This window comes from Quercus suber, unplaced genomic scaffold, assembly GCF_002906115.3.
Source record: "Quercus suber isolate HL8 unplaced genomic scaffold, Cork oak 2.0 scaffold_203, whole genome shotgun sequence".
In the NCBI taxonomy this organism is placed as follows: domain Eukaryota; kingdom Viridiplantae; phylum Streptophyta; class Magnoliopsida; order Fagales; family Fagaceae; genus Quercus; species Quercus suber.
The window spans coordinates 478,316-505,550 of NW_027069661.1; the positions used below are offsets into that span (position 1 = coordinate 478,316).

Here is a 27,235-nt window from a genome sequence, read left to right on the forward strand (position 1 = left end):
TACATAAATACCGGTTAACCACTCAATTGATCACGTAAGAGTCATGAAAAAAAATTATAGAATAATTTATAGTTGCAGAAGAAATGCCCTCTTGTTTCTGAAGCAGGCCCACATTGCTTATGTGCACGGCACATAATTCACATATCTGGGAATCGCCCAGTGTACGATAAAACCAACCGAAAGATTAAAAAGGAAGAGAATTTCCGTGGGACAATAAGAATCAGACGGCCAAAAGAATCTTTGGTCAGGACAGGCATAATTGCCCCTTTATTACTCACCCAATTTACAGCAAGAATGAGGAATCTGCTGCCACTTTTTTTTTTTTTTAATCTTTTCTAATCATTGCATTAGGATAAGTAATAATTTCTTCTCAGAAAAAAAAAGATAAGTAATAATCAACTTAAAATTAATGAGAGCCATAACTAAATTATAAATATATAAAATGTTAAAATGTTGCAGAGTCTGTGTTGAAAGGCTCTACGGAACAGAAGTGGGGAAAAGATTTTTGTTTGTATGAAGTCTCAACTCAGCAACAGACTCAATGACATATCAATATCTCACTTGCCATCTAAGACTCGGATCTGATTGTCGCTTTTACGTCAAGAAATCTCCTTTTAAGTTACGTGAACTTCAAAGTTCTAACTCCCTCCTAACCTTTTCTTTTTTTTCCACTTTAAAATCTTTCTAGTGAATTAAACAGGCTGCATTCATTTTGACCTTGACAAGTGAATAAAAATACTCTTCATGAATATGAGAGTTGATTTTTATTGAGTTACTGGGTTTTAAAAAGGTTAGACAAAAATGTAATTATATCTATATATATATATATCTATAAAAAAAAAGTAAAATTTTTAAAAATTGTATGTAAACTTATGCAAACATATTTGAACTTTCCATGCTATGATTCCCAACTTCATTCCTAGTTCCTCCCAAACATGTGTGGTTTTATTTTTTCATATAATCTAGGAATAAATAATTTTCACTTAAATTTCTCAAAACTATTGTTGAAGTGATAAGTTAATTGCTATATGAAAAAAATTGAAAGAATAGTGATGTTTAGAATAATTACAACTCATCACATCATAATAAATGTGAAAAAAGTGTAATAGTAAAGCTCTCTATTTTCACAGTCATATAAGTTGGGAGGGAGTTTTAGGGTTGGGTATGGATTGGAAGAAATAAAGAAAATTCTCTTATAAAAAAAAGGACATCAATTAAATTTCATAGTATTACAAGCATCAACAATATATTCTCTATTTTCACAATCATATAAGTTGGGAGGGAGTTTTAGGGTTGGGTATGACTTGGAAGAAATAAAGAAAATTCTCTTATAAAAAATAGGACATCAATTAAATTTCATAGTATTACAAGTATCAACAATAAATTCTCTATTTTCACCTATCAAAAAAAAAATCTCTATTTTCACAATCATATAAGTTGGGAGGGAGTTTTAGGGTTGGGTATGGCTTGGAAGAAATAAAGAAAATTCTCTTATAAAAAATAGGACATCAATTAAATTTCATAGTATTACAAGCATCAACAATAAATTTCAATTTTTGATAAGTTCTTTTTTTTTTTTTTTTTAGCTGTAATAGTTTGTTTTGAATAACATTTTACCTTTGGCAAATATCAGTGCATCAATTGCCAACAATCAATTTTTTTTAATGGGAATTGTCAACAATAATTTTATAAATGGTACTATTTCACTTAGGGATACTCCACGTTGAAGGCAGAGTGGTCATAGGACCACCCTAACCTAAAAATAAAAATGATTATATATAAAATTTAAAAAAATTATGATTTTTTTACCCTAAAAAATTTTTTGTGACCGCATTAAATTTTTCTAAGCCTAAAATAATTAAACTTCAAACAAAGTTTGACAACAAACTTGGTTATAAACTAAGATTACAACTCCACTCAATATTTTATTTATTGGTGTGAATTTAGTAGTGGATTACATTTTCTTTTTATATCTTCCATACTTACAAAATTTCATGAATATCAAAGATCGATAGCTATATTATCAATCAAATGTTTAAATTTCGAGTTTTTGTAGTTTAAAATTATACATAAAAAATAAGTTTATGGATCAAATAGTAAATAACATTCGATTGGCATAAAATTTGACAAATGTTTTAAAAACATAAAAAAAAAAAAAAAAAGCAATTTAAGGATCAGATTTTCAAAATATGTAGTTATGTTAATTTGTTTGGTGAGAATTATAACCTTATATTACAACTAAGTTTTAGTAAAACTTTATTCTTAAACTTTGGTCCCCTTAACTATATATCAGGCTCTTACAAACAAAAAGAAAAAACTCAAGAAAAATTTTATTGAACTAAATTTTGAAAAAAATATAGCTTGCAACATTGATAATGCGACTATTATAATTGTAAGACTTTATATATATTTATATGTGTGTGTTTTTTTTGTGTCAATATATAAAATTATCTTTTTATTAGATTTTGTATAATTTAATGACTACCTTAAAAAAATTCCTAGATTGCTAGAACCTCCACTAATTTCACTTGTCTTTGTGAGTTATATATATATATATATATGACAACATAAAATATACAAATTAATCCTTAAATTTTGGTTTAGCTTCTATTTTAGTCCTTTAAAATTGAAGAGTAAATTTGTTTAATACACAAAAATTTAAAAGGTATTAATTTAATCATTTCATAATCTTGTCATTTAAAATAGAATCTGACCAGAACTTTAGAGAGCAAGCACGATATTTGTGTAGATATTAACATGACTTGTTATATATATTTATACAAATTCCTCTTTGCAAACATTGTTGTCCCCCATCGAGAGTCAATTAATTTCAGCTGGCTATGCAACAATGTTGAGAACAAGGTGGAGATCGATCTGATAATATTATTAATTATACAATAATTAAATGTGTGTTGAATGAGCTGGGTAACGTTCTCTGAAGTTCTGCTATTCCATTTGTGTTGTGATCAGTAATCACACGCATTTGATTGCTGTGGCCAGTTTTATTGATTAAACAACAAAACTACAAAAGCCTGCAGCGTTGTCCATTTTTCCAGCCTTCTTGGGGATGGATTTTTGCCTTTTATTATTAAACGCTGCCTGACTCTCTCGCGTGGCCCACCTAGCTTTCAAAGCCTAGGCAACCCATGCACTCCAGCTAGTCAATCATCATGACTCATGTGCCAAACTTAACACCCAAACCTCCTAATGTTATTCAAATAAATTATTTTAGATCTTTTCTCACAATGCTTAATGTATGCCATGATGTTATGTAATGAAAATGATATCAGTAATAGAATCAAGTAAAAATGGTACTTAGGTTTGTTTGAAATTTGTTTCTTTTGTTGAAATTAAAAATTTTTTGCTCAAAGTATTGTAAATAAAGGTAAAAGTTTGCTGAAATAGTATAGTAAGACTCATGAATAGTACCAAAAAGTGCAGTAAAGCTCATAAATAGTAATAAAAATAAGCTGAATAGTAAAATAAGCCAGTAAAAAATAAACTATCCAAATGGACACTTATTCAATTAAAACTCAACACCCAAGTTGTTAAAAAAAAAATCTTTAAAAAAAAAGTTGTAAAAAATATGTTAAATTAAATAAAAAAAATCGGTTTGTACTTTTTTAAGTTTTATTTATCCCTCTTGATATTTTAATTAGCTTAAAACAACCTCGAAAAAAAAAAAAAAAAAAAAAAAAACACCAAAATGACTTGTGTTTCAATGGCTGAGGTAGTGGAAGTGGACTTCTTTGTGGTGGATGCATTCTCCCCCTACACGGCCATTGTGGCTAGACCATGACTTCATATCCTTGGGGCTATTTCTTCAACTCTGCATCAGAAGATGAAGTATTCGTTAGGAGACCGGATTGAGGAGCTGGTAGGGAACCAATCCATGGCTAGGCAGTGCCTTGTGTTTGCAATTTTGCATCAACCAGCAGCTGAGTCCTTGGCCTTTGTTAAGGGAGGCTTATAGCAGTCAAAGTCTCCGATATTTGTTATGTTTTTAAAATTATGACTTTTGGGTTAATTCACTCATTCTCCTAAATCTTAAAACCGAGCAATGTCTTTCCAAGTTTATTGAAAATGTGCAAATTCACTCATGTTGTTAACAACTTTGGTTAACATTTGAATTCAATGAAAGTTGTTACCGACATGGGGAATTTGCACATTTTTGATAAATTATAGGAGACATGGCTCAATTTAGAGTTTCAGGGGCTTGAAGCGTACCCCATAATTAAGGATGGGAAGTGCAATTAACTCAAAAATTAATTTTCTTTGAAACTAGCATATGCTCTCTCTCTCTCTCTCTCTCTCTCTCTCTCTCTCTCTCTCTCTCTCTCTCTCTCTCTCTCTCTCTTTGTTTTCACTATCTCTTAAGCCCCAAGAGCCAACACCCAAACGACACCCAAACGGAGAATTTCAAGAAAAGTGGATATTCTGTTAAATTTTTTGAATCTAATAGAAATTGTTAATGGTATGGGGGAGTTTGCAAAATAAATTAGTGGGGACGTGGCTTGGTTATCTGGCAATCTTGAACAACTAAGAGTTGTTAATTGAAATATAGAACTTTTTTTGGGGGGGGGGGGGGTGGGGAAGAAGAAACATAGAAATTAATAGTGAACTGTTTTATTAGAAATGATTATAGCAATTGTAAGTTTTTTTTTTTAAAAAAAAAAAAAAAACCNAAACTCAACACCCAAGTTGTTAAAAAAAAAATCTTTAAAAAAAAAGTTGTAAAAAATATGTTAAATTAAATAAAAAAAATCGGTTTGTACTTTTTTAAGTTTTATTTATCCCTCTTGATATTTTAATTAGCTTAAAACAACCTCGAAAAAAAAAAAAAAAAAAAAAAAAACACCAAAATGACTTGTGTTTCAACTCTTTTAAGTTATTTAGGTGGGTCCTGTTACATATTTGTTTCAATATATGAGGTAATATATCACTCTGGTGGTGAGAGAATAAATTTGAAAGAAATAAAGTTATATCAATATGATTTTCAAAAGTTCACTCGAGAAATTCTTGCATGAAAATTGAGCAAAGTTTTCTGTTTGAAGATTGCCCAGGCAAATGTCGCATGAGAATTGAATGAGGTTCCAGTTTAAGATTGTTTGAGTAAGCGTTGTATGAAGATCAAGCGAAGTCTTTGTTGAAGAGTATTTGATGTTCAATTGAGTGAGATTAAAAAATAATAATTTTTTTTTTTTGCATAATTGTGCAAATAAGTGTGCCTAACTTGAAAATAAAAATCTTAATGATAATTATAGGGGTATTGGGCCCGGGGTCCATTACATGTTTATATTTTTGGGCCTGTGACCCAAGCCGAGGACGAAGGGTTGATCGAGAATGGGAAATCTTGGTCCGAAGAGACAGTGGTAGTAAATAAAAAGGTTAGTTTTGGTCATGATGGCTCAAGAGGGTAGGCCGAGGATAAATACATCCTCGGTTCACCAAAACCAAGGTCAGAAGAGGTAGTCTGTCGTCCCAGATAATGTTCTAGGAAGTTCTGTCGGTGCGGATAAGCATTGCAGAGACATCAGACGAAGAGAAGTCCCAAAATATCTTAGGGAAAAGCTGTTACCACCACATTAAATGCTTTATAGCTAATTTCCTAGCTGCATTAATGAGGAGAAGACCCTTGAACAGTGCAACGTTAACTGCCCCAATGCGTAGAGAGCTTAAAAGGGTGTCCGATAGGACAAGCACTCAAGTAGTAACTTGGATGACCAACAAGTGGAGTGTCAAAATTGTCTAAAGAGAGCTATATAATGGAAGAAACACTCTACGGAGAAAGGAGATCAAAAAAGAAAGAGAAAATCATTGTAGCATCAAGAACTAACTTTGTAATCAAACTTGAAAGAAATATATAAGAACAAATCTCCTCGAACTTTGCCGAGAACGATTTTCTTCATCATAACCCGTCTATTTATATCTTCTTGTCATCTAAATCTATTTCGGTGTTTGTTTGATTCATTAGAGCCTAGTTTTTCTGACTCATTCTCTACAAATTCATTGTTTTGGGCTTTTTGGGTCTGGGTCCATCCATCTCTTGGGCTAAGGACTCGAATCTGGTCCTTACAATTGGCACCATCTGTAGGAATTACTGGTGTTATAGTGAATCCAACTTTCAACGATGGTAGGTTCAGGTCCACACCAAGCATAATCTATAGGGTCTCAACGCCAAGATCACTTCCATGATCTTAAACGGAAAAGAGACCAGAAGGGAATTGTACATACTACCCATACCAGTAAGAGCCAATCTCGGGGTAAAAGCCACATCTCTCATGAGGAGAATGCCAGAGCCATGCAAAAAGAGATTGATCACCTGAAGAGAAGCTTGCGCCATGAACGGCGAAAGCGAGCTCCATCCAATTCTGACTTCTCTTCTAAAAGTGAAAAGGATGGTAGCTATAGGCGCAAATCAAGGACTCCTCTTAGTGAGTCTTTCTCATATGATGATGACTATCATCATGAGTGTAGAAACAGAAATTCGTCCTTAGTAGGCCTGGAAAACGATGCTATGAGTAAAGCACTCAACCAAATTTCCAAGTCACCTTTCATGCGCTGGATTGAGAGAGGGAGACTTCCTCGGCGATTTACACAACCCACATTCACCATGTACAATGGTAGAACAGATCCTGTAGAGCATGTTAGCCACTTCGATCAAAGGATGGCCGTACACTCTAAGAACAAGGCCTTGATGTGCAAGGTATTCCCATCCAATTTGGGGCCTGTGGCAATGATGTGGTTCGATGGTCTGAGGATAGGTTCCACTGATTCCTTCAAGGAACTCACTCAATTGTTTGGATCCCACTTTATTACATGCAGCAAGGTTCCTCGGCCTTTAGCTTCCTTGTTGTCCTTGTCTATGAAAGAAGGAGAAACCCTGAAAACATATTTGGACAGATATTGGGAGATGTTCAACGAGATAGACGTCGATTTTGACGATGTAGCCATCAGCACTTTCAAGCTCGGCCTACCAACCAAGCATGGCTTAAGGAAGTCTTTAACTGGGAAACCTGTTACCAATATATGCCAGCTCATGGATCAAATTGATAAGTATAAGAAGGTTGAGGAGGACTAGCAGCAAGGCAAGGGAAAGGGCAAGGTTATCCCTTAGGAGATGAGGGATTTCAGGTCGGACCGCTACAACAATGACAGACTCCGAAGAGATATTGTTGAGCAGTCCGAGTCTACAGCTCCTTAAGTGGTCAACACTGTGTTCCGAGAATCGGTGCATCAAGTTTTGGAGAAATCAAGAACGAGCCATACTTTAAGTGGCCGAACTAGATGAGTGGAGATCCTTTGAGACATAACCAAAGTCTTTATTGTCAGTACCACAAAAGCGGGGACATACCACCGAGGATTGCAAAACGCTGTGGAATCGTTTGGAGCAGCTGGTCAAAGAGGGAAGGTTGCAATAATTTATGTACTAGCCCAACGGACAAGGGGACCAATCAAGGTTAGGGGCTCAGGGGAATGCTCTTTCAAGGCCCTTGTTAGGTACAATTAATGTCATTTTTGTTGCACCTGAAAAAAAAAAAAAAAACCTATTTTTGGGGTTAAAAAGAATTTTTTATTTTTTTATTTTTAATGCAGATTTCATATTAACACATGTAAATCTCATCCATTCATCGGGGTCTTCAGTATTCTCCTACTTAAAATAAATAAATAAATAAATTGTGCTAACTTATAACATCATGTGCATTGTGTTAAAAAAGAAAGAAAAAAAAAGGTACAAATTGTTACTGGCGCATTCTGATACTTTTTGAGTAAATACTATAAACTGTATCTATTTTGAAGAAAAAAAAAATCTTATTATTTATGCTCATTTTTTATTCCTAATTCATAAGATTGACAAGTGATGATTAAGTGCTTAGTTGATTATTTCTTCATGTGAACCACACTGAATTAATTTATGTTCTAAATTCTTAAGGTTTCATGTGGGAAATAAAGTACATGTTGGTTGAAATTGAAACTGCTATTAAAAAAAATTTTCCTCATACAATATCACACTACTCGAGACAGTGTTTCATAATGACACTTTAAAGCTTTCATGTAGTGGTGTTATTGTAAGGTTTAGTGCGTAAAATGCTTCATTTTTGTTGACTTATTAATTATACGAATATCCGCATGTGAGTTCATACCAGATATAGCATTTGTTCATCACATGGCATTAATTATTAGCATTTATAAAAAATATATATATATATATATTAGCATTTTGTTAAGTTAACAAATGTTCTAATAGTTGTGTTTAAGATACATTTTATGCTTTATTAAATAATATTTTTTATAAAATAAAATAAAATTATATACGTATATTTAAAAAAGCATACATAATTATAATAAATTTGTTTGTGTAAATCAATAAATCATTAAGATATGCATTTCATTTTTTGAAAAATGTGCATTAAAGCTGAAAATTGAGCATTTATTATTATTATTATTATTATTATTATTAGTTAAAACAATTATAGACTTTATTCATTTAATATCTTATTGTACAATAAGAAAGAGAAAAAATATGTATTCTTCTAACTAAATAATAGTCTTTTCTTTCTCTTTGGCAACACTAGCAAAAGCTAAAGGTTTAAAACAAAACTATTACATCTTAAAAGAACAAAATAAAATGGTATACTTGTGCCTTTAAGGGGCATTTATTAATATTGACCATTTTTATTATAAGCTTTCATGTGTTAATACTAAATACGTACTGCATTTTGGTTGAACTAACACGAATCCAAACCTGGTAAAGTTGGTTAATTGGCTGTTGATGTACCAAAGAAATTCTTCATTGAATTGGTGGAGCAAATGAAGGTTCTTTCTTGGCTCCTGAAATATATTCTATTCAAAGAATTGCAAATCCATGAGACATGCCATTTGCACTGTGGATTCGCACTAGGGCCCTAGGTGGCGGACCATTTTAAATAATGGGGTATATTATCTTTCCTTTCATGAACCTAGCTTGTCTCAACTATTTCTCTCATTCAAAAAATTATTAAAAATAAAAACCCAATTTCTCTCATTCAAAATTATCATCATTATTTTATGATTTCACCTTAATAATGGTATATTAGAGTATCTTTTTATTTAATTAATATTTAAAAAATTGTCACCATTAATTATATATTCTTAATATGTACATCAAATTTTATATCAATTAGTTGTTATTTATTATTTAATTCATAAACTCATATTATATACATAATTTTAAATTTAAATATTTTATATATGTGATAGTTGTTGATCTTTAACTATCTTAGAAATTTTCAAGCACTAAAAGTATAAGTAGAAAATATAGTCTAGATATAGATTTATTAAAATTCACATCCAAAAAAAATAAATTTATTAAATAGCATTACATTAATAAAATTTATATTAAATGTAATTTGAACCCAATAATAATCACTTCACTTCATGAAATTCATCCAAAGTTAGGGTAACATTCAACCCAAATAATCAATCTATCAAATCAATTTCGGGGATACCTATAAGTGAATATATCTTTTATATATACAGTTAACCTAATAATACAATTACAAACTGCATTTTTGTTAGGCCTTTAAAAAAAAAAAAAAGAATTGCATGCTTGTTGTTTTAATAAGCACAAATGTGACGAAATAGTTGATTATATGGTTGTTGTGAACAATGAATACATATAATAAAAGGAATGACAAAGGATTGAAGGGTACCCTAAGTTAATGTAAACCTAACCTCTCGATTTATATAGAAAGTTAATAATTTTTTATGATAATAAGTAACCTTGATCATGGCATGGAATTATTTTTATAGTTTGTTGACACGTTGTTGAGGACTATGACATAAATGGTTGTTGTCTTATGATTGTGGGGGCACACATGTTTCTCACACATTCAAGTTGATCGGCCTTAAGTATTGCTAAGTTGAGGTCATACTCGGTCATTCTGAGCATCTCTAAATTAGATTAAGTTTGAAATTATATACATAATTTTAAATTTAAATATTTTATATATGTGATAGTTGTTGATCTTTAACTATCTTAGAAATTTTCAAGCACTAAAAGTATAAGTAGAAAATATAGTCTAGATATAGATTTATTAAAATTCACATCCAAAAAAAATAAATTTATTAAATAGCATTACATTAATAAAATTTATATTAAATGTAATTTGAACCCAATAATAATCACTTCACTTCATGAAATTCATCCAAAGTTAGGGTAACATTCAACCCAAATAATCAATCTATCAAATCAATTTCGGGGATACCTATAAGTGAATATATCTTTTATATATACAGTTAACCTAATAATACAATTACAAACTGCATTTTTGTTAGGCCTTTAAAAAAAAAAAAAAGAATTGCATGCTTGTTGTTTTAATAAGCACAAATGTGACGAAATAGTTGATTATATGGTTGTTGTGAACAATGAATACATATAATAAAAGGAATGACAAAGGATTGAAGGGTACCCTAAGTTAATGTAAACCTAACCTCTCGATTTATATAGAAAGTTAATAATTTTTTATGATAATAAGTAACCTTGATCATGGCATGGAATTATTTTTATAGTTTGTTGACACGTTGTTGAGGACTATGACATAAATGGTTGTTGTCTTATGATTGTGGGGGCACACATGTTTCTCACACATTCAAGTTGATCGGCCTTAAGTATTGCTAAGTTGAGGTCATACTCGGTCATTCTGAGCATCTCTAAATTAGATTAAGTTTGAGACAAGGTTTTAAAAATCAGATTGTGGAAAAAAGTTCAACCATGAACTGTGTTATGGGCCCATTTAGAGAAATTAGGAATGGCAAGGATGAGTTTTACTCGTTGCGTCCCACTCTTAATGTATATATACATATTTTATTTAATACATATTTAAATTATTTATACATATAAATAATATTTTCTATACATATTCTAGTTAAACCATTTTTTTATACATATTCTATTATAGTTTTTTTTTTTTTTTTTAAATACTTATCTCTTAATCAGTACTCTCATGGTCACTCTTTCTCTTATTTTTCATCTTAATTTATCTCATCACTTTCATTGAAATTTATAAAACATATGTACCAAAACCTACTTTGCACGAGTTTTTCCCACCCTCAAAAAGGAGATGGGACAAGGTTGAGGCACTCATTATCCAATCCCACCCAAGTGCCAAACCTAAGAGAAACCATTAAAAACCAAAAATTAACAACTCACTCAGGAAAATTGGGAATCAAATTGGCGGTGTGGATTCTCTAGTCAGTTTTGCTAAATATATTATTGATAATGTATTTTGGATAGAAAACTATCCTCCTCCAGCAATGGAGGCTTTTTATTTCGATTTGGCACATATTTCTATATATAAAAGGAGTGAATGGGAAAAGTTACAATAGTTTTGGTTTGTTCAAGTTTTATTGTTTCGCTGGGTTTTTTTTTTTTTTTTTTTTTTTTTTGGGTGAATGCATAAAACTACAGTAGTTTTGCTACATTATTTTTGGTTTGTCTAATTCGCATTGTTTCATGTTATAATAAAATATTAATATAACATGGGTTCCAGTTAGCTCAATTGGTAAAATCTCTAATGGTTGAATAAGAGATCTGAGGTTCAATCCCCGCCTACACCAAAAGCTGATTAGTGTCTTAGTCTGATGATAAAAAACTATTGTAGGGTCGGTTTTTTGTAGCCTAAGCCCAAAAGAGATTGGCTATAGGCCCAACGAACCTAGAACAATAAATTTGTAGAGAGTGGGTTGAAGGTTTAGGCGCCGACCGGCGTCTAAGAAGCCTGAACCTCTTTTCCTTTTATTGAAGAAACACTTGGAACAATTTACAACTAGGAGATGCTCATGGCCGAGGAGGCTTTTTTCCTCCCTTCTCTCCAAAAACCCCCCCAAAGCCCCCCCAAAAAGCCCCCTCAACATTTTGCTTGTCTCTCTTATATACTACTCTCTTCTTCTTCCTGTTGATCGTTCATTGGCCTCTCCTCTGGCCGCCTGTCCTATCAGAGGTCGTATCTGTGCTCAAGTGGTTCACTCTGATCGATGTAGCCTTGCCCGGGGGTTGCATCCCGATTAATGCGGCTAGAAGGGTTAGGTGAACGTATTAAGTGCTGAGGTGACAACTGGCTCTGGGTCTATCCCCTCCTCCTCTATAGTTATCCTTAGTATGCCGAGGACGAGAGGATCCTCGGCGCGGATCCAAAGAAGGGTTTGCTCCCCAAATTGGCCTTGGGTAATCATCCCTCCTCGGACTGGGCCATTTAGGTCTGGCTTGGAGTGGGCCATGACTGTATGATTTCCTGGCCCCACAACTATCATTAGGAATGGATTCCATAAGTTGAAACTTTCTAAAAAAAATATTAACACAACAAATTAGCACAATATTTTCACAATTGTTGAGGTGTTAATTTCTTATAAGTTATTATACTAAACTAACCACAACTAAAAATAAAGTTATTATTAAAAAAGAAGTGTTACATCCACACTCATAAAAAAATATTACATCCACAATATTTTTCACAACACTTTCATAACAAGCCATAAGTGGTAAATTGTTATTATTTCTAATTTAAACTTACCAATGAAACTACTTTTTTACTTACCAATAACAACTTGTAACAACCTAGTACTTATGATTTGTTGTGGATATAGAATTTTTTTTGTGAAAATGTTAAGATATTTTGTTGTCGTCACAATATTTTCAAAACTGCTGAGCTGTCAATTTTTTACTAGTCAAAATAAAATATAGCAAAATTATAAAATGTATTATGAAAATGTTGTGTTATTTTGTTGTGATTTTAGAAATTTTTTGTTGGTTTAGTCAGCTTTGTTGAGTCAAAATTCACTGTTTATTTTTTTTTTTCTTTGTGCATCATTTTAAGTAAAAACACATAGTTGTACACACAAAAACCAAAGCAAAAACTTATGATAAAAACACTTTTCATCCTTTATGTTTGGGGTAGTTTACAATTCCTCCTTAAACTTTAAAATCAAGCAATTTTTCCCTTAATATTTTGAAAAATAGCAAATATGTCATATTGTTATTCTTTCAATTAAAATCTAATGAAAGCTTATGATTCTTAAAATACTTTATTGTGTATGTTTAAAATACTCCCACTAAATTTTAACATCCCAAAAATTTTCTTCATGAATTTTGAGTTTTAGATGGTAGTAATTCTTTTTTTTTTTTTATAAGAGATGGTAGTAATTCTTGAAAAGTTGGAATGATGATATAAGTGTTTTATTTGTTATCTAAAAAATATTGATTTTCTAGGTTTAAAATTTTAAAACTTATAATTGATCTAATGGAAAATTCAATGACACGTGCCTTTTGTTATCTTTTTTCATTTATTTTCTTAGCAAAAGTCAGTTATTTATTGTTGGAAGATGATGATATTCATTATCATTCTTGGAAGTTTTTAGTAAGTGGATATATTATTTTTAGCAAATACTAAATAGGTACTAAAAAACTATTATAGTAAAATAGATATTTATATGTTAAATAACTATCATAACTTTGTAGTTGATCAAAATTCTAATACAAATGAGATTAACTTTTCATGATATAATTATCAAAATTCTTAAAATTAATGTCTATTTTGATTAATGTAAATTTCTATGTACTTTTAAAATTAAATGATTTATATATTTATTTTGTGATACAATAAAATTTAGAATTGACTTTAATTGCTTTTTTTTTTTAATGATAAACTCGTGCTTTGCACGTGTTGTCCTAACTAGTTCAATCATAAATGAATCTATGTTTTGTGTTTTTTTTTTTTTAAGAAAAATGCTAATGAATACCCTTAAAATACTCGTTAACATTTCCATTTTTTCAAATTGTGTGGATTTAAAAAAAAAAAAAAGGGTTCGTTTTTATTTTTAAAATCATACATTACTTCTCCAAAAAAAAAAATCATACATTAAATAAATAAAACAAAAAACCAATCCCAATTCCCCATGATGGACCACCTCACCAAGCACCGAACAAATCGTAACCCATCTCTGATAAAAAAAAAAAGAAAAAAAAAAAAAGTGTGTGGAATACATGACCCAGAGATTTCAATAACCAATAAGAAATCTCCAACGTAGTCTTACCTACCCTCCCCACCTCTAGTGTACGTAAGTACCTCTTTGCTAAGCAAACGGCAACATAATAGAAGTTACATAGTGGAGCGCCATTCCCGCTCCGCCACGTGTAGTTAAACCCCCTCACGTCCTTTGTATGTAAGAAAACCCAAAGTTCGCCCATTAAGGTTCAAAAAAAAAAAAAAAAAAAAAAAAAAAAAAAAAAAAAACCCAAAACCATGAATATAATAATTTACATGAACATAAGGGATCTAAGGTTTAATTTCTATTAACATAACAAATCGATTGATATTTTAGTTTGATAATAAATAGTGATTATTAAAAGTGGACATCATAAGTTGAAATTATTTAAAAAAATAAATTACAAGAAAATGCTAGAAATATCACAAATTATCTAGTAATGAATGTGATTCATAACTGAATATTTAAATTGTCTCTTTATGATTAGTGATATATCAATTTGCAAAATTAATATAGTAAAATTTGTAGTATCTGTCAAGGTTTTCAGATCCGGACCGTTCATTGAAGCGTAAAAGGGGAAAATTTAAGGTTTTTGAGGTCGAACCGAGGTTGAACCAGGGTCAAACCGTGATGACGTCATAATTAATTTAATAATTAATTAAATTCTAAATATATATATTAAATTTATAAAACTAGCAAAATTGACTAATATATCTATATATGTGAGGGAAATTTAATTATTTTCAAGCATATATTTAATAATTAAATAAAAAAGTTAATAAAATAAAATAATAACCATTAAAACATTAAAATTTATGATTAATTTTTGAAGTAAAGTTGAATATCTTTGAAGAATTTTAATTATAATTTTTTTTTATTCCTTGTAAGAGATGGATAATTTAATTAAGTAGAATAAAATTGTGTTAAATTGTTTTTATATAAATAAAAAAAAAAATACTAAGGGGTTGGACCGCATGGTTCTTGCCACCGGTTCTACATGAACCGTGCAGTCCAACCTCGATTTTAAGGGTTCACAGAATTGCCACATATGCCCAGTTCTCTATGCTTAAAAAATCGGATTTCAATTCAGTTCTCAGTTTTCACAGTCCGACCTCCTGGTCCGGTCTGGGTCTGAAAACCTTGGTATATGTAGCTACTTTAATTCCAATTCAAAATTGTAAGCACAAGATTATAGACATACCTATTTCCATACCAAATTTCATAATTATTGACTAGTACAATTGTAAGTGGTCGACGAATAATAATAAATTCATATATACAAAAAATGTTTACGGCTCATAATCACACAAATTAACAAGTTGTGAACTTAAATGTGCCATTTGACGTGTCACTAGATTTATTCAAATCCTAGAGACACTCACCCAGTCACAAATTGTTCAATATACATTACATATAAGACAAAAAAAAGTATTACCTATATCTTCCCATTAAAAAAAAAAAAAGTAAAGAACTACTATGTCCACACTCCCCAATACTTTCACAAAAAATTTTAAGTGGCAAGTTATTATTGGTTGTTACGAGTAGGCAAAAAAGTAATTTAAATTATGAATTCAAATTAGCACCAATAACAACTTATTGCCTATGATTTATTATGAAAATGTTATGAAAAAATTGTGGATGTAACACTTCTCTAAAAAAAAAATATTCCATAATCGTATTTTTAAGCAAAAGTATTACAGTGGGGGGAAAAGCCCAAAGCTACTTAATGGGCCCGGAACCCACTGATTAAGGGCCATGGTGTTTTCGAGAATTAATAGATGGATGCGGCGGCCCACCTAAAGCAGGAAGCCCAGAAGCAGAAGGGGAGTGTCGTCCGAGGAGCCCACCATTTGTCCGAGGATGTCTTTCTCCTCGGCTATGATGAGCTTTGATCAAACAAATGTGTGAAAAGTCCGACTAACCTCCCCAACGATCCCAACGGTGATGATGGGCTCTGGGTGAATCCGGAAATGATCAGAACTAGAAAATATCTGAAGGAAAGGCTGGTACCACCGCATTTAATGCGCTGCAATAGCTTTTCTGGCCGCATTTATGTGGAGAAGACCCCTGAACAGTGCAACCTTAGCTACCGCCACTCACAAAGAATTAAAGTAGACACACGACATGACATGCACTCGAGTGGATGCGTGGATGAAGAACAAGTGGACGATGGAGATTATAGGAAGGGATGCTATATAAAGAAGAGGGGTCTCTGATAATAGAGGGGGAGGGAAGGAAAAACAAAGAGAGAGAAAGAAGCTTTACTGTAGCTCTGAACATTGTAATCGCTGTTCATTCAATAAAACACCTCTTCGGACATTCATTCATGGAGTTATCCGCGCTTTAGTTCACGCTATCATTATTGCATGTGACATAGCCAGCTGCTTTGTGCTTCATAACCAGCCCAGCTCTTTCGCCCACTCTCTACAAATTCATTGTTCTGGGTTCGTTGGGCCTATAACCAATCTCTTTTGGGCTTAGGCTACAAAAACTGACCCTACAATTACATATATCTAAAAAAAAAAATAGTATAGTATTACATTGTGAGAAATGTTCCGTTCACAATATTTTATATTTTCACAATAAATTTTAAGCGACTAGTTGTTACTTGTTTAGTTGTCACTAGAGGGCAAACAAGTAATTTAAGTAACAAATTCAAATTGGAACCAATAACAACTTACCAACTTGAATTTATTACAAAATTGTTGTGAAAATTTTTTGCACTTACCACTTGTCATTACATTACATACTGACCATGTTTATGTCACTTGGTGAGCCGTTGTTCTCGTATGACACATATCAAACTCCACAGCAACACCTATTCCCACTTTGACGCTTTTAACCGTCAAACTCGTCCACTCTTATTGTTTTTTTCTTTGAAAAAAAAAAGACTTATTTTCAAATTATTCGACCATGGGCTCACCACTCCTAGTGGCCCCACCACACAACCATGCCTCCCTTATCTCCGATCTTACCGCCATTTACTATTTTGGCTTTCCACCACCTACATATCCCTCACCGTTAACATTATCTCTCACGGCAGATAGCCCACTCCGTTAGTCACATTCGATAGCTCCTTCTCAATAACGTTAAAAAAAATTTACACACTATTAGATAATATTGAGAGGAAAAAAAAACCAATTGGTATTGTAGGGGCGGGCTTTGGTTCTTAGGTCTAAAAGATGAATGAATTAATGCCCAAAGAGCCCAACACAATAAATTTGTAGAGAATAGGCCAAAAAGCTAGGTTTCAATGAAGTGGACAACGCCCTCAATGGGCTAAAGATGGTAAGAGAGGAAGGAAAAACAATGAATATACAAATGTGGTGCACAAAAATTCTTCCTCGACAATGTCCGAGGAGGGTAGTTCTTGAATATGTTTCTCTTAGATTTGACTATAGTTACTGATCTTAATGCTATAGTGTTTTCTTTACAGATTTTTTGCCCCCTTCTTCTTGGAGGTTCTCTCATGTTATATAGCTCCCTTCAGGCGATTTTGACCCTCCATTTATTGATCGTCCAGTCCACCACTTGAGTGTTTATCCCATTAGACACCTTCCCAAACCCCTTGCGAGTTGCAACAGCCAATGCAACACTATTCAGGGGTCTTTTCCATATAAATGCAGTCAGGAGGTTTGGTGAGATGCATTAAATGTCATGCTAGGGCTAACCCTCTCTTCGAAATTTTTTCTCAACAATAGGACCTCCTTTGGCAATGTGCCACTGTCGTGGCCTTAATGTCCAAGCGTGTGGCCTCCTCGACCATGAATACGATACATGACACATGTATCTTATTTAAATTCCTGTGCCCCATAGGTACCTTTTCCTTTTTCCACATTGGATTTTAAGAAACTCAAATACTACGTGGCACATATTCCTAAATCAACCCACCCCCCCTCCCCCCCCCCCACCCCCCCTAAAAAAAATTCTACATAAGTAAAAGGAAGAGGCATTTTGTGCACTAGATTGATGGGATGTTGCCATATGGCAATTTTTGAAAACATGGCAGCATTCTATCAGGTCCAATATACACGACATTGACCCAAGCTGACCCATACAAAAAAAATTTAAGACATTTTTCTTAGCATTTGGGTTGATATATTTTTACTAGTTCTTATTTTTATTTTTTTGGATAAACTTACTAGTTCTTATCTGAACTAATTATTGACATTACATTTTTATTTACCACTAATAAAATATTACATTAATTGATGTGAAAAAGTGTCATTTTTTTGTCAATAAAATTTCTTAATTTTTTTTTAACAAGAACTCTATGTCCATAACATTTTCACAATAAATATTAGGTTGTTATGAGTTGTTAGTGAACAAAAAAAGTAATTTCAATAGTTTGTTCAAGTTAGAATTTTTTTTTTAAAAAACATTCAAACAACTTAATAACTTACCACTTATAATTTATTGTGAAAATATTATAAATATATCACTCCTCAATTTTAAATCTTCAGATAACATGAAGGAAAACAAACCAACTAATAGGCACCTTTCCTTTTTTCACGTAGGATTTTAAGAAATTCAATCCTACATGTCACATGTTCCTAAATCCGACCAAAAAATAAATAAAAAGAGCCACAAGAATTATACGAAGAACATAAAAAGGTGCGTAACATGCTTATCGGGATAACTGCTTGAATATATTATTACAATATTACGTTATCGATATACATCTCTCTACATTTCGTTAAAATTACCAATGTATCCTTGTCGATTCGATCTAGTCTAGTTTAAGGTCTTCCCTCTTTGTTAGATCTGAGAGAGAGAGAACGAGAGAGAGAGAGAAAATCTTTGCCATCGGATTAGAAGCAAACATAAAATAATGGTCCTAGATCTGCTTCCCACGTGACAATAACTGCTTCTTACTCGTCAGTTGTTTACGGGTAAACTACGTATAACCTATAATGGTTGTGCATTTCGTTTCTACTACTTATTATAACTTTGAATTTACGTATCAAAAAAAAAAAAAAAAAACTTTGAATTTAATTCGGTTGTTACTTTTACGTGTTACATGCATAAAAAACAAACAAAAGCTACTATCTTTCTTATCTTTCATTCGCTAGATTAGCGGTTCATTTTAAAGACCTTAATTTTACGCTTTATTTGTTTTGAAATAAAATATTTACATTTTTATTTTACAGTGTTTAGTTGTCTACATGAAAATGACAAGAAGTATAAAATGAAAAAAGTTTCCTAATCTCACAACCCATCAATTAGTTAAAAATTAAAAGTACACCTAGGAAAAAAAAACATTAAGAAGTGTATATTGATAAAATAAACTGAAAACAAGTTAGAGCAAACTAACACTAACTCTAACTCAATAGTATCAATTATATGCATGGGTAATTGTGTAAATTTGGATATTTTAGTTATTTACATATTCTATATAGTAATATAGATTTTTTTATAGGTAACAATTAATCTTGTTTGTATCCTTTAGTAGGATTATAAATTTTAGCTTGACCAATGTTGTCAATTGCCACAATCGATTTTGTTTAATCATTTAATGTATTTTTCAATTGGAATACTTTGTACATATGTTAATAGTTTTCACACTAATAATGGAAACGTTACTTGGATAGTCTATCAAACCCCAATGGATTCTTAATTGGAGGATAATTTATTTAGAATTTTAATAGTTTTAGTTCAAGTAGCAAAATATTAGATTGAAACATGGGTTATAGTTAGTACATATCATTCGTAAATCTTATTATATTACCAAACCCTCCCCAATAGCAAAGTAAAAGTTTTGCAAATTCATTCATTACATAATGCATTTTTTCTTTTTATTGGTAACCAAACATCACCCAAATTCAAATTGTTTTATCTTGTCCCTAGTCCCTACTCTTTACCAAAAATTCATAAAAAAAATAAATATTTTCTAATAAAAAAAAAAAAAAACTAAAATTTTCACTCACTTCGTGACCCAACGTTTTTCTCGATCGGGTGGAGCTGAGGCAACCACAGGAACCAAAAGCTATACACGTGTCATGATCTAAACACAGTTTGGTGGGTCACCCAATCGCGAAGAACCGGTCTTAAGGTAGTTTTCGCACTGACCTGCTATAGCCAGTAAACTTTATAAGTGATAACCGGTAGGTCCGGTAACAAGGGGGTCAATGGTACTAGTGCTGGGGGTTTAAGCAAAAGGTGGGTGGTTTTCAGAGGGTTTTGCATTTTGGTGATCAGAGAGAGAGAGTTTATTTTTCTAGAGAGAGAAAAAATGGGTATTGTTTAAAACAAAGAATTAATCGATTTTTTCTGGGAAAATATGGGATAGAAAATGACGGAAAGTTTTTTAGTGATGGGAAGAAAATTCTGATTTTTTTTTATTTGTTGAATTCTCCGACTATTCGCCGATCTTACATTCGCCGGAAAATTCTTAACAGTTTCGCCGGAATTTCTGTTTTCTACGGAAAAAGTTTCGAACTTTGCCAGAAGAATTGTTGTGTGGAGGTGAGTATGCGGAGAAAATTTTTTTTTTCCGTGGGTTTTTCATGCATGGATTGGGCTAAAGGTTGTGTTTTTATGTGGGTTTTATTGTATAGGCGGGGTTTTTCTTGAATTGGGTGTTTGGTTGCTAAGAAAACATGGGAAAATGATAGAGAAACTTGCAAATGTACGTGCAATTCAACTGCCAAACTTCTATACGATTTCAAAATTAATTTTTTTTTTTTGGTTAGATATTTTGATGAGTCAAATGGATCTTCATTTGTTTTGTTAATCTGATTTTCACTCTGAATTTCGTTACTTTTTGGCTTTTTTGTTTGGTTAAGTTGTTTTTGTTCAAAGTTCAGGTTTTGATGGTTTCGATCTGAGATTCTGGTGGGTTTTATATCATTCAGAAGAAAATTTGATAGAATAATTTAAACTTATTTTTTGGAAATGATCCAGAGTTGTATTTTTCAGTTGTCTTTGGCTAAAATTGTTAAGACTGTTTCTTCAAGATCGGTCTTTTACGAGGGTTTTAGATCTCTTAAAGTTCTATTTGGTTTGATTTGTGTCCAATTTTTTTCTTAGTAAAATGTTTTAGATTATTTTGCTTAGGTCCTCTATATCAGGGTTTTGTTGTGGTTTATGATTTTCTTTTTCTTGAAATGTTATTCCCTCTTTTTCTGTTTCTCTTGAAAAGGAAAATCCTTGATATATTTTTTTTTTTGATAGGAAAATCCTTGATATTTATTTCTGGAATTTACCGAAACTGAGTAGGGATGTGTGGGTTTCAATTGTTTATTTTTGAAGCTGAAGCATATTTATTTCTGACAAGTTGTTATTATCTTTTTGATACCTGAAACTTCTGCCATTGATCGTCAAAATTTTAAATTTTTTGTTGGATTTTATGTTTTTTTTCGTTTACTGATGAATTGTGGACTTGGGTTGCTATGAACATGATGTTGGTTGCAAGATCACGTGGATCTGTTGGAAGTTACTGAATTGTATCTTTGCTTCTATTACTTCTTTTTTGGTTGGCAATTGTAAACTAATTTCTCCATTTTCCATTTCTATGAACTTGTATTGGTTGGGTTTGGTTGGATGGAATCAAGGCCTTGGGATTGGAACCGGGGGCCTGCAATTTAATAGAAACTCTGTATATTTCAAACAGGAAAAACAATCACACTATAAATTGTGAAAAGCAAGGAACTTTGGTTGTTATGGAACTGGATTTTAATCCAAATGCAATTCTGTTCAACCAAATGCATTGTTGTTGTTGTTATTATTATTATTATGCTGTTTGGTATTTTCCTAATTTCGATTGACATATTTTAAGTCATTTAGATATTGAAGGATTTATTTTTTCGATTAGTTTTTATTTATGGATGCATAAATAGCGCATGGGTTGCTTTTTACCAATCTAAATGTTATTGGCTTTACATTAAATCTTGTCAACAAAGTCATCAGACTCATCCCTTGTGGTGATTTTTCATCAGGGTCTTATCTGTTGATTCTGTGAGCTTGGACGACTGGTGAAGTGCACATATGTTGAAAATGGATCCAAGATTGCTGGTACTTTGCGTTTGATATATCCTTTTTTGTTATGATTTCTGAGATATGGTGTTAGAGAAGAGGTTAGACTATGGATTCATTGGCTATCAGGTGCCTCCCATGCCTCGAGCCGCCAGATCAGCGAGGGTAAATATATGCTGTTATACTAATGTTGTGAATTGATGCAATTTATCTAATTACGTTTTGGGTCTTTTTTTTTTTTTTTTGAAATGCTGATCCATATGATTGATATTTAGTTTTGTCTTTTAGAAGAGGGGAACGTTTAGAAAGAGAACTGAAGACAATCAAATGTGTGCATTTGACTTACTGGCCACCGTAGCTGGTAATATGTTGCTTGAGAAAGAGAGTTCGCCAACTTCTAGTAATACATCAAATGAAAAAAATCGGTGTGAGTTTGTTCAAAAAGCATTGGAGAATGAAGATAAACCAGTGAAAATTGAACCTTCTTTTCAAGAAAGTAGTGATAAGAGAGTTTTAGTCTCTGAGCTTGTCCATCAAGCTGGTGATCAAAACTTTAGTAACAGGGAATCCCCACTTCCTCAGAATGATGTCCATTCAGGATTAGCTTCTGTAGTAACAACTGATTGCTCAGAGATCTTTGTTGCAGAGAAGTTGGTGAATGGAGAAAACAATAATGAAATGGGAAGTTTTACTAGTAATGTAGATTTAGGCTTCTCTGGCTATAGGGATTCTAGTAATTGTAAATTAGATTGTGAAAATAAATTAATTATAAAAGATGACCTGCACAAGACTGGGAAGGTACCTATTGGTATTGGGGCTGATATGTGCAGTTTGGAGGATCCAGTGGTTTGTGATGGGAGACCTCCTGCACTAGTCAGTTCTGATAGCAGTGTCAAGGTACCTTTGTGTGGGGACCACATTCCCTGTAGCTCTTTTCCTGCAATTCGGGATGATGTAAAAATAGTTAGTAGAGATGATGACGAAAATTCCTCTGGGTGCACTCACCCTAGCACCATAGCAAAGTCCATTAGGCCGGTATCACACATTGCAGACCGTAGAATAAGGAAGATTTTGGCTTCAAAGTATTGGAAGGTATCTTCGAAATTAAAGGAAGAGACGCTCTCTAATGTTGGTAAGTTGCTTTATTTGAATGTGGTGGTTTTATTTTTTATTTTTTTGGTCAAGTGTCATTACCTCAACTTCTATGCTCTGCCCTTTTAAATTGATTTTTTTTTTTTTTTTTTTTTTTTTTCCGTCGTTTGATGTCTTTAGATGGGGATTTGAAGCTCATTTGCCGCAATAGGAAGGGCTATTATAAACGCCAAAGATCTCAAATGAATATTCCTTTTAAAAAGAGGAAAATTTTTCAGCGTAGCTTAGTTTCGAATTCTGATCGATGGATTAGCTATGAGGGCAATTCTCATTCAACTGAGAAGGGCATCAATGGAGATGATTTAGGTTCATGTCTGAAGATGCACGGAGGTCTGTTTTGAACCACTTTCTTTTTGGTTTGAATTAATCTTCTCGTTAGTGTGTGGCATTTTTTGCTCTCTACATTTCTTTTTCTAAATATCAAAATCATTATGCAGCGTCTGGGACATCATCCTCAGTAGTAGGTCAACATACTTCAGTTCAATCTAGGGATTCTTATGGTATGAGAATGTTTAATAGAGTTATTCACGTATGCTCTTTTGACTTGATTGGTTTCTGACATTAAGAAGTTTATCCACTAAGCTGTCATTTCTTTTACTCAGTGAAGCTTAGGATAAAGTCTTTCAGGGTGCCGGAGCTTCTTATTGAGATGTCAGAAACTGCAACTGTTGCGTCTTTGAAGGTATAGTGAACTTTTAATTTTTGATAAAACATCATGTAGCTACTTCATATTATGCCTGCCTGTCTGGTCCTTTTACCCCTTAGAGGGTGAGTCATTTAATATCCTGAAATTCTTAGCTCATGTGCCATTGTGAAATTAGGACATTGTTTTTAAGAATTCCAATGTCACTTATGCAGAAGCACATGTATCTGCATTTTCTGCGCACATATTATTTTAGGACATGGGGCAACGAGGTGTGGGGACTCCTATATTCTGTATTTCCTTACATCAAGTTATTGGTGTTTGTGTGCATAAATTACCATATTTGCCACTTGGTTTCAAGTGTGTAGTCTGATGTTGTGTAAATGTTCTTTAGAGGGCTGTTATGGAGGCTGTGACTTCCATACTTGGAGGTGGATTACGTGTTGGTGTACTTCTTCAGGGAAAGAAGGTTAGAGATGACAATAAAACTCTACAGCAGACAGGAATTGCTCATGATTACCCTCTGGATGCTTTGGGTTTTACCCTGGAGCCTAACCTGCACAAAAACCCCACCTTTATGCCCAGAGATTCTTCCTGCATGCTTCCTTGTGACACGCCTCAGCCTTTAACAAGGTAGTGTGAATTCACTCTGAACTTTTTGGAACTAGCCCTCATTTAGTCTCTTCTCAGTCAATCCTCAAACTTGCTAGTTGTTTAGCTTAATTTATTGTTCAACTGAATTTTCAGACTTCAGTCATTTGCTCATTGTTAAAGTTAATTATGCTAAAAATCATTAAGTAAAAATGTAGTTTCTGTGCTGGAGTTTGTTTTCTAGAAAGAGAGATTTAAACGAAAGGAAAGTGGAAACCTTTCTTATGTTGTCAAAATGCTCATGCAGAATTAAGGTGTGCTGAGGTGTGCTGCAATTGAGTTGTTGTTAAATTAGCATAGCTCCTCAAGATTTGTACTATTTCTTTCTGTGGTTTGCTGCAAATTGTACACTATCATACTGGTTTATTCTTGTTTAAAATGATTTGATGCTGTGTTGTCTCCAAAATAGATTTTTTTTCTGTTACACGATCCACTTATTTGCAACAGTGAGACTGATTCTTTCATATTAGATAGTCTGGTTGTTATATTAGGGTTTCTTCCAGACCCAAAGTAGGTAAATGAGTTGCAGGTCAGCTTATGTTGCAATGATCTTTTTTTTTTTTTCAGGTATCCACTTGATTCAACTGTAGTTCATCAGGGTGATTCTCATGCCTCTCCTGAACCTCATGCAGCCAGTTTAGGCACCTTCATAGAAAGTGATCATGATTCAGCACCTTCTCCTACTGACACATCAGTTGACAAAAGTACCACAGATTCTAAAGCTCTGGTTGCTGTATCAGCAATGGATGTGGATACATTAGCTGTGGTTCCAGTTCACCGGAAATTGAAGCGTTCTGAAATGGCACAGCGTCGAATCCGTAGACCATTTTCTGTCACTGAAGTGGAAGCACTGGTTCAAGCGGTTGAGAAACTTGGAACTGGAAGGTAGGTTTGATGATAATCAATCTAGGAACTATAAGCAGCTGTTTGAACTTCAGTCAGCCTGAATTTTTCTTATTTGCTAAATTTTGATTGGCCTTGTGCCACTTCACAATGCCTAATTAAATTTTAATTAATCAGGCCCATGGCTCTGCCTATTGTCTATCTCTGTGAAAAAGCATGTCTAGTTTCTTACGTTGCGGTTCTTAGGTTTTGCCTTGCATTTTATTTTGGGATGACTGGGATTGTGATAGATATGATTTTTGAGCCCGCTGTTTTGATGCTCTTGTTATCTTATAAAATATCCCTTTGCTTCAAAATGGAGTTTTAAAAGGCTTTCTTAATTTGTAGGTGGCGCGATGTTAAATTACGAGCTTTTGATAATGCAAAACATCGAACTTACGTGGATTTGAAGGTATTGAGCCTTTTTGCTACCTTATTGAAAATCTCTAGGACAGTACTGCTTTTTCTTGGATTAGCTTACTGGGAAGTTTATCCATCATGCTGACTGAAATTTATGGCTATTTTTCCTAATTGGACTCTTGCTAAATTCATGAATCTCATTTGATGAGGCTGTTAGATTGTTGCATGGCCGTTGTATTTTACTTTTTTTAAATTTCAAAAAGATTTTAAATTTCAAAAAGATAACTTTAAGACTTTGGGGCCCCACAGAGCACTTTGATTAATCTATTCAGGCAAATGGTTGCTTGTATCACAGGCTAATGATTAGCTAGTTCTTTATAGTTTATCGCTTTATCTGTAGCTTTAGCTTTTCAAACACAGCTCTCTTCAAGGAATCTTTTCAATCCTAATCCCTTACGACTTCTTGTGTACACTTTTTTTTTTTTTTTTTTAAATGTAGTCCTATCTCTCGTTACTAAAATGCCCTTCATTAGATGACATACAGTACCCACTTTTTCCTTTTCCTTTTGCTTACTATATTGCCAAGTGAATCTTGTGTGATCGGATTAGAGTAAAAAAGTGTAGCATCCACTTGTATTTTGATTGTGATGGTATTTTTTGGGGGTTTGTAGGACAAGTGGAAAACTTTGGTGCACACGGCAAGAATATCACCTCAGCAAAGGAGGGGAGAGCCTGTTCCCCAAGAGCTCTTGGATAGGGTCCTATGTGCCCATGCTTACTGGTCCCAACAGCAAGCAAAACAACAGCTCAAACAGCAGCCAGAGACTTGCCTTCTCCTCTGAAGAATGAGATGGGTTTAGAAGAGAGGGATGTCTGTCTAGGTGACTCTAATTGTTCATTTCTGTAATTTGTTATGATGTTGTAAAAAGTAATGACAAAAAAGAAAAATAGAAGTATGAAGAAGTATATTGTAATATTGTAGTTGCTCTAGCCATGGTTCTTTTCCTGTGTGGAGAGAGGCCTTGCAGTTGTAAATAGTTCAAGGAATAAGTGCTTGCTAACCCGAATTCATTCCATGCAAAGATGATGCTATTTTCTTATCTTTGCATTTTCTTTTTTTTAGCTGTTCATAATTTAATTGTTAGCGCTTGTATATTGTTACCATTTATTGTTCGGATTAGTTAAATGTTGAATACTATTTTAATGGTGCACTTTCTATTTCTGTATTAGATTATTGGAGCTATAACTTTTATTAGGGACTTTGTACTGATTGTTTATTATAACTATCGTAATATATAGCCAACATCTTATTAGGGGAAGCATTATTGTCATGTAATGCCAAATTGCTACTTATTGAATTATGTCGATATCCCAGTATGATAATGTGTCCAACATCAAAGAATTCTTTATTCGAGTTTTACCTAACTGGCTTCTCGGGACTTAAGCCAAACAGAAGTTAACAAAAATGCGGGCAAACTAAAGTTATATTAGGATGGGAGTGAGACCTTTACGGAGGCAGGAGTGCATGTGTTAGAAAATGAGGTTTAACCG

General features: G+C 32.9%; 2 protein-coding genes across 6 annotated transcripts; both read left to right on the forward strand.

The window, feature by feature from the left end:
• The first annotated feature begins 6,301 nt into the window (after positions 1–6,301).
• Positions 6,302–7,081, forward strand: LOC112016099 (uncharacterized). Its single transcript, XM_024048604.1, has one exon. It carries the CDS (start codon positions 6,302–6,304, stop codon positions 7,079–7,081), a length of 780 nt encoding a protein of 259 aa, XP_023904372.1.
• A 13,088-nt stretch (positions 7,082–20,169) lies between these two features.
• LOC112016086 (telomere repeat-binding protein 5) lies at positions 20,170–26,784 on the forward strand. Of its 5 annotated transcripts, none has more exons than XM_065779247.1 (11): positions 20,170–20,487; positions 21,960–22,161; positions 22,272–23,128; positions 23,269–23,478; positions 23,586–23,648; positions 23,751–23,830; positions 24,007–24,063; positions 24,186–24,424; positions 25,010–25,327; positions 25,673–25,736; positions 26,356–26,784. In XM_065779247.1, the coding sequence occupies exons 3-11, from the start codon at positions 22,324–22,326 to the stop codon at positions 26,524–26,526; spliced, it is 2,007 nt and encodes a 668-aa protein (XP_065635319.1). In that variant the 5' UTR covers positions 20,170–20,487; positions 21,960–22,161; positions 22,272–22,323; the 3' UTR covers positions 26,527–26,784. The 5 variants fall into 5 exon arrangements, with proteins under 5 accessions (XP_065635319.1, XP_065635317.1, XP_065635318.1 ...); XM_065779245.1 differs by having other exon boundaries at positions 22,285–23,128; XM_065779246.1 differs by having other exon boundaries at positions 22,288–23,128.
• The last annotated feature ends 451 nt before the right edge of the window (positions 26,785–27,235 follow it).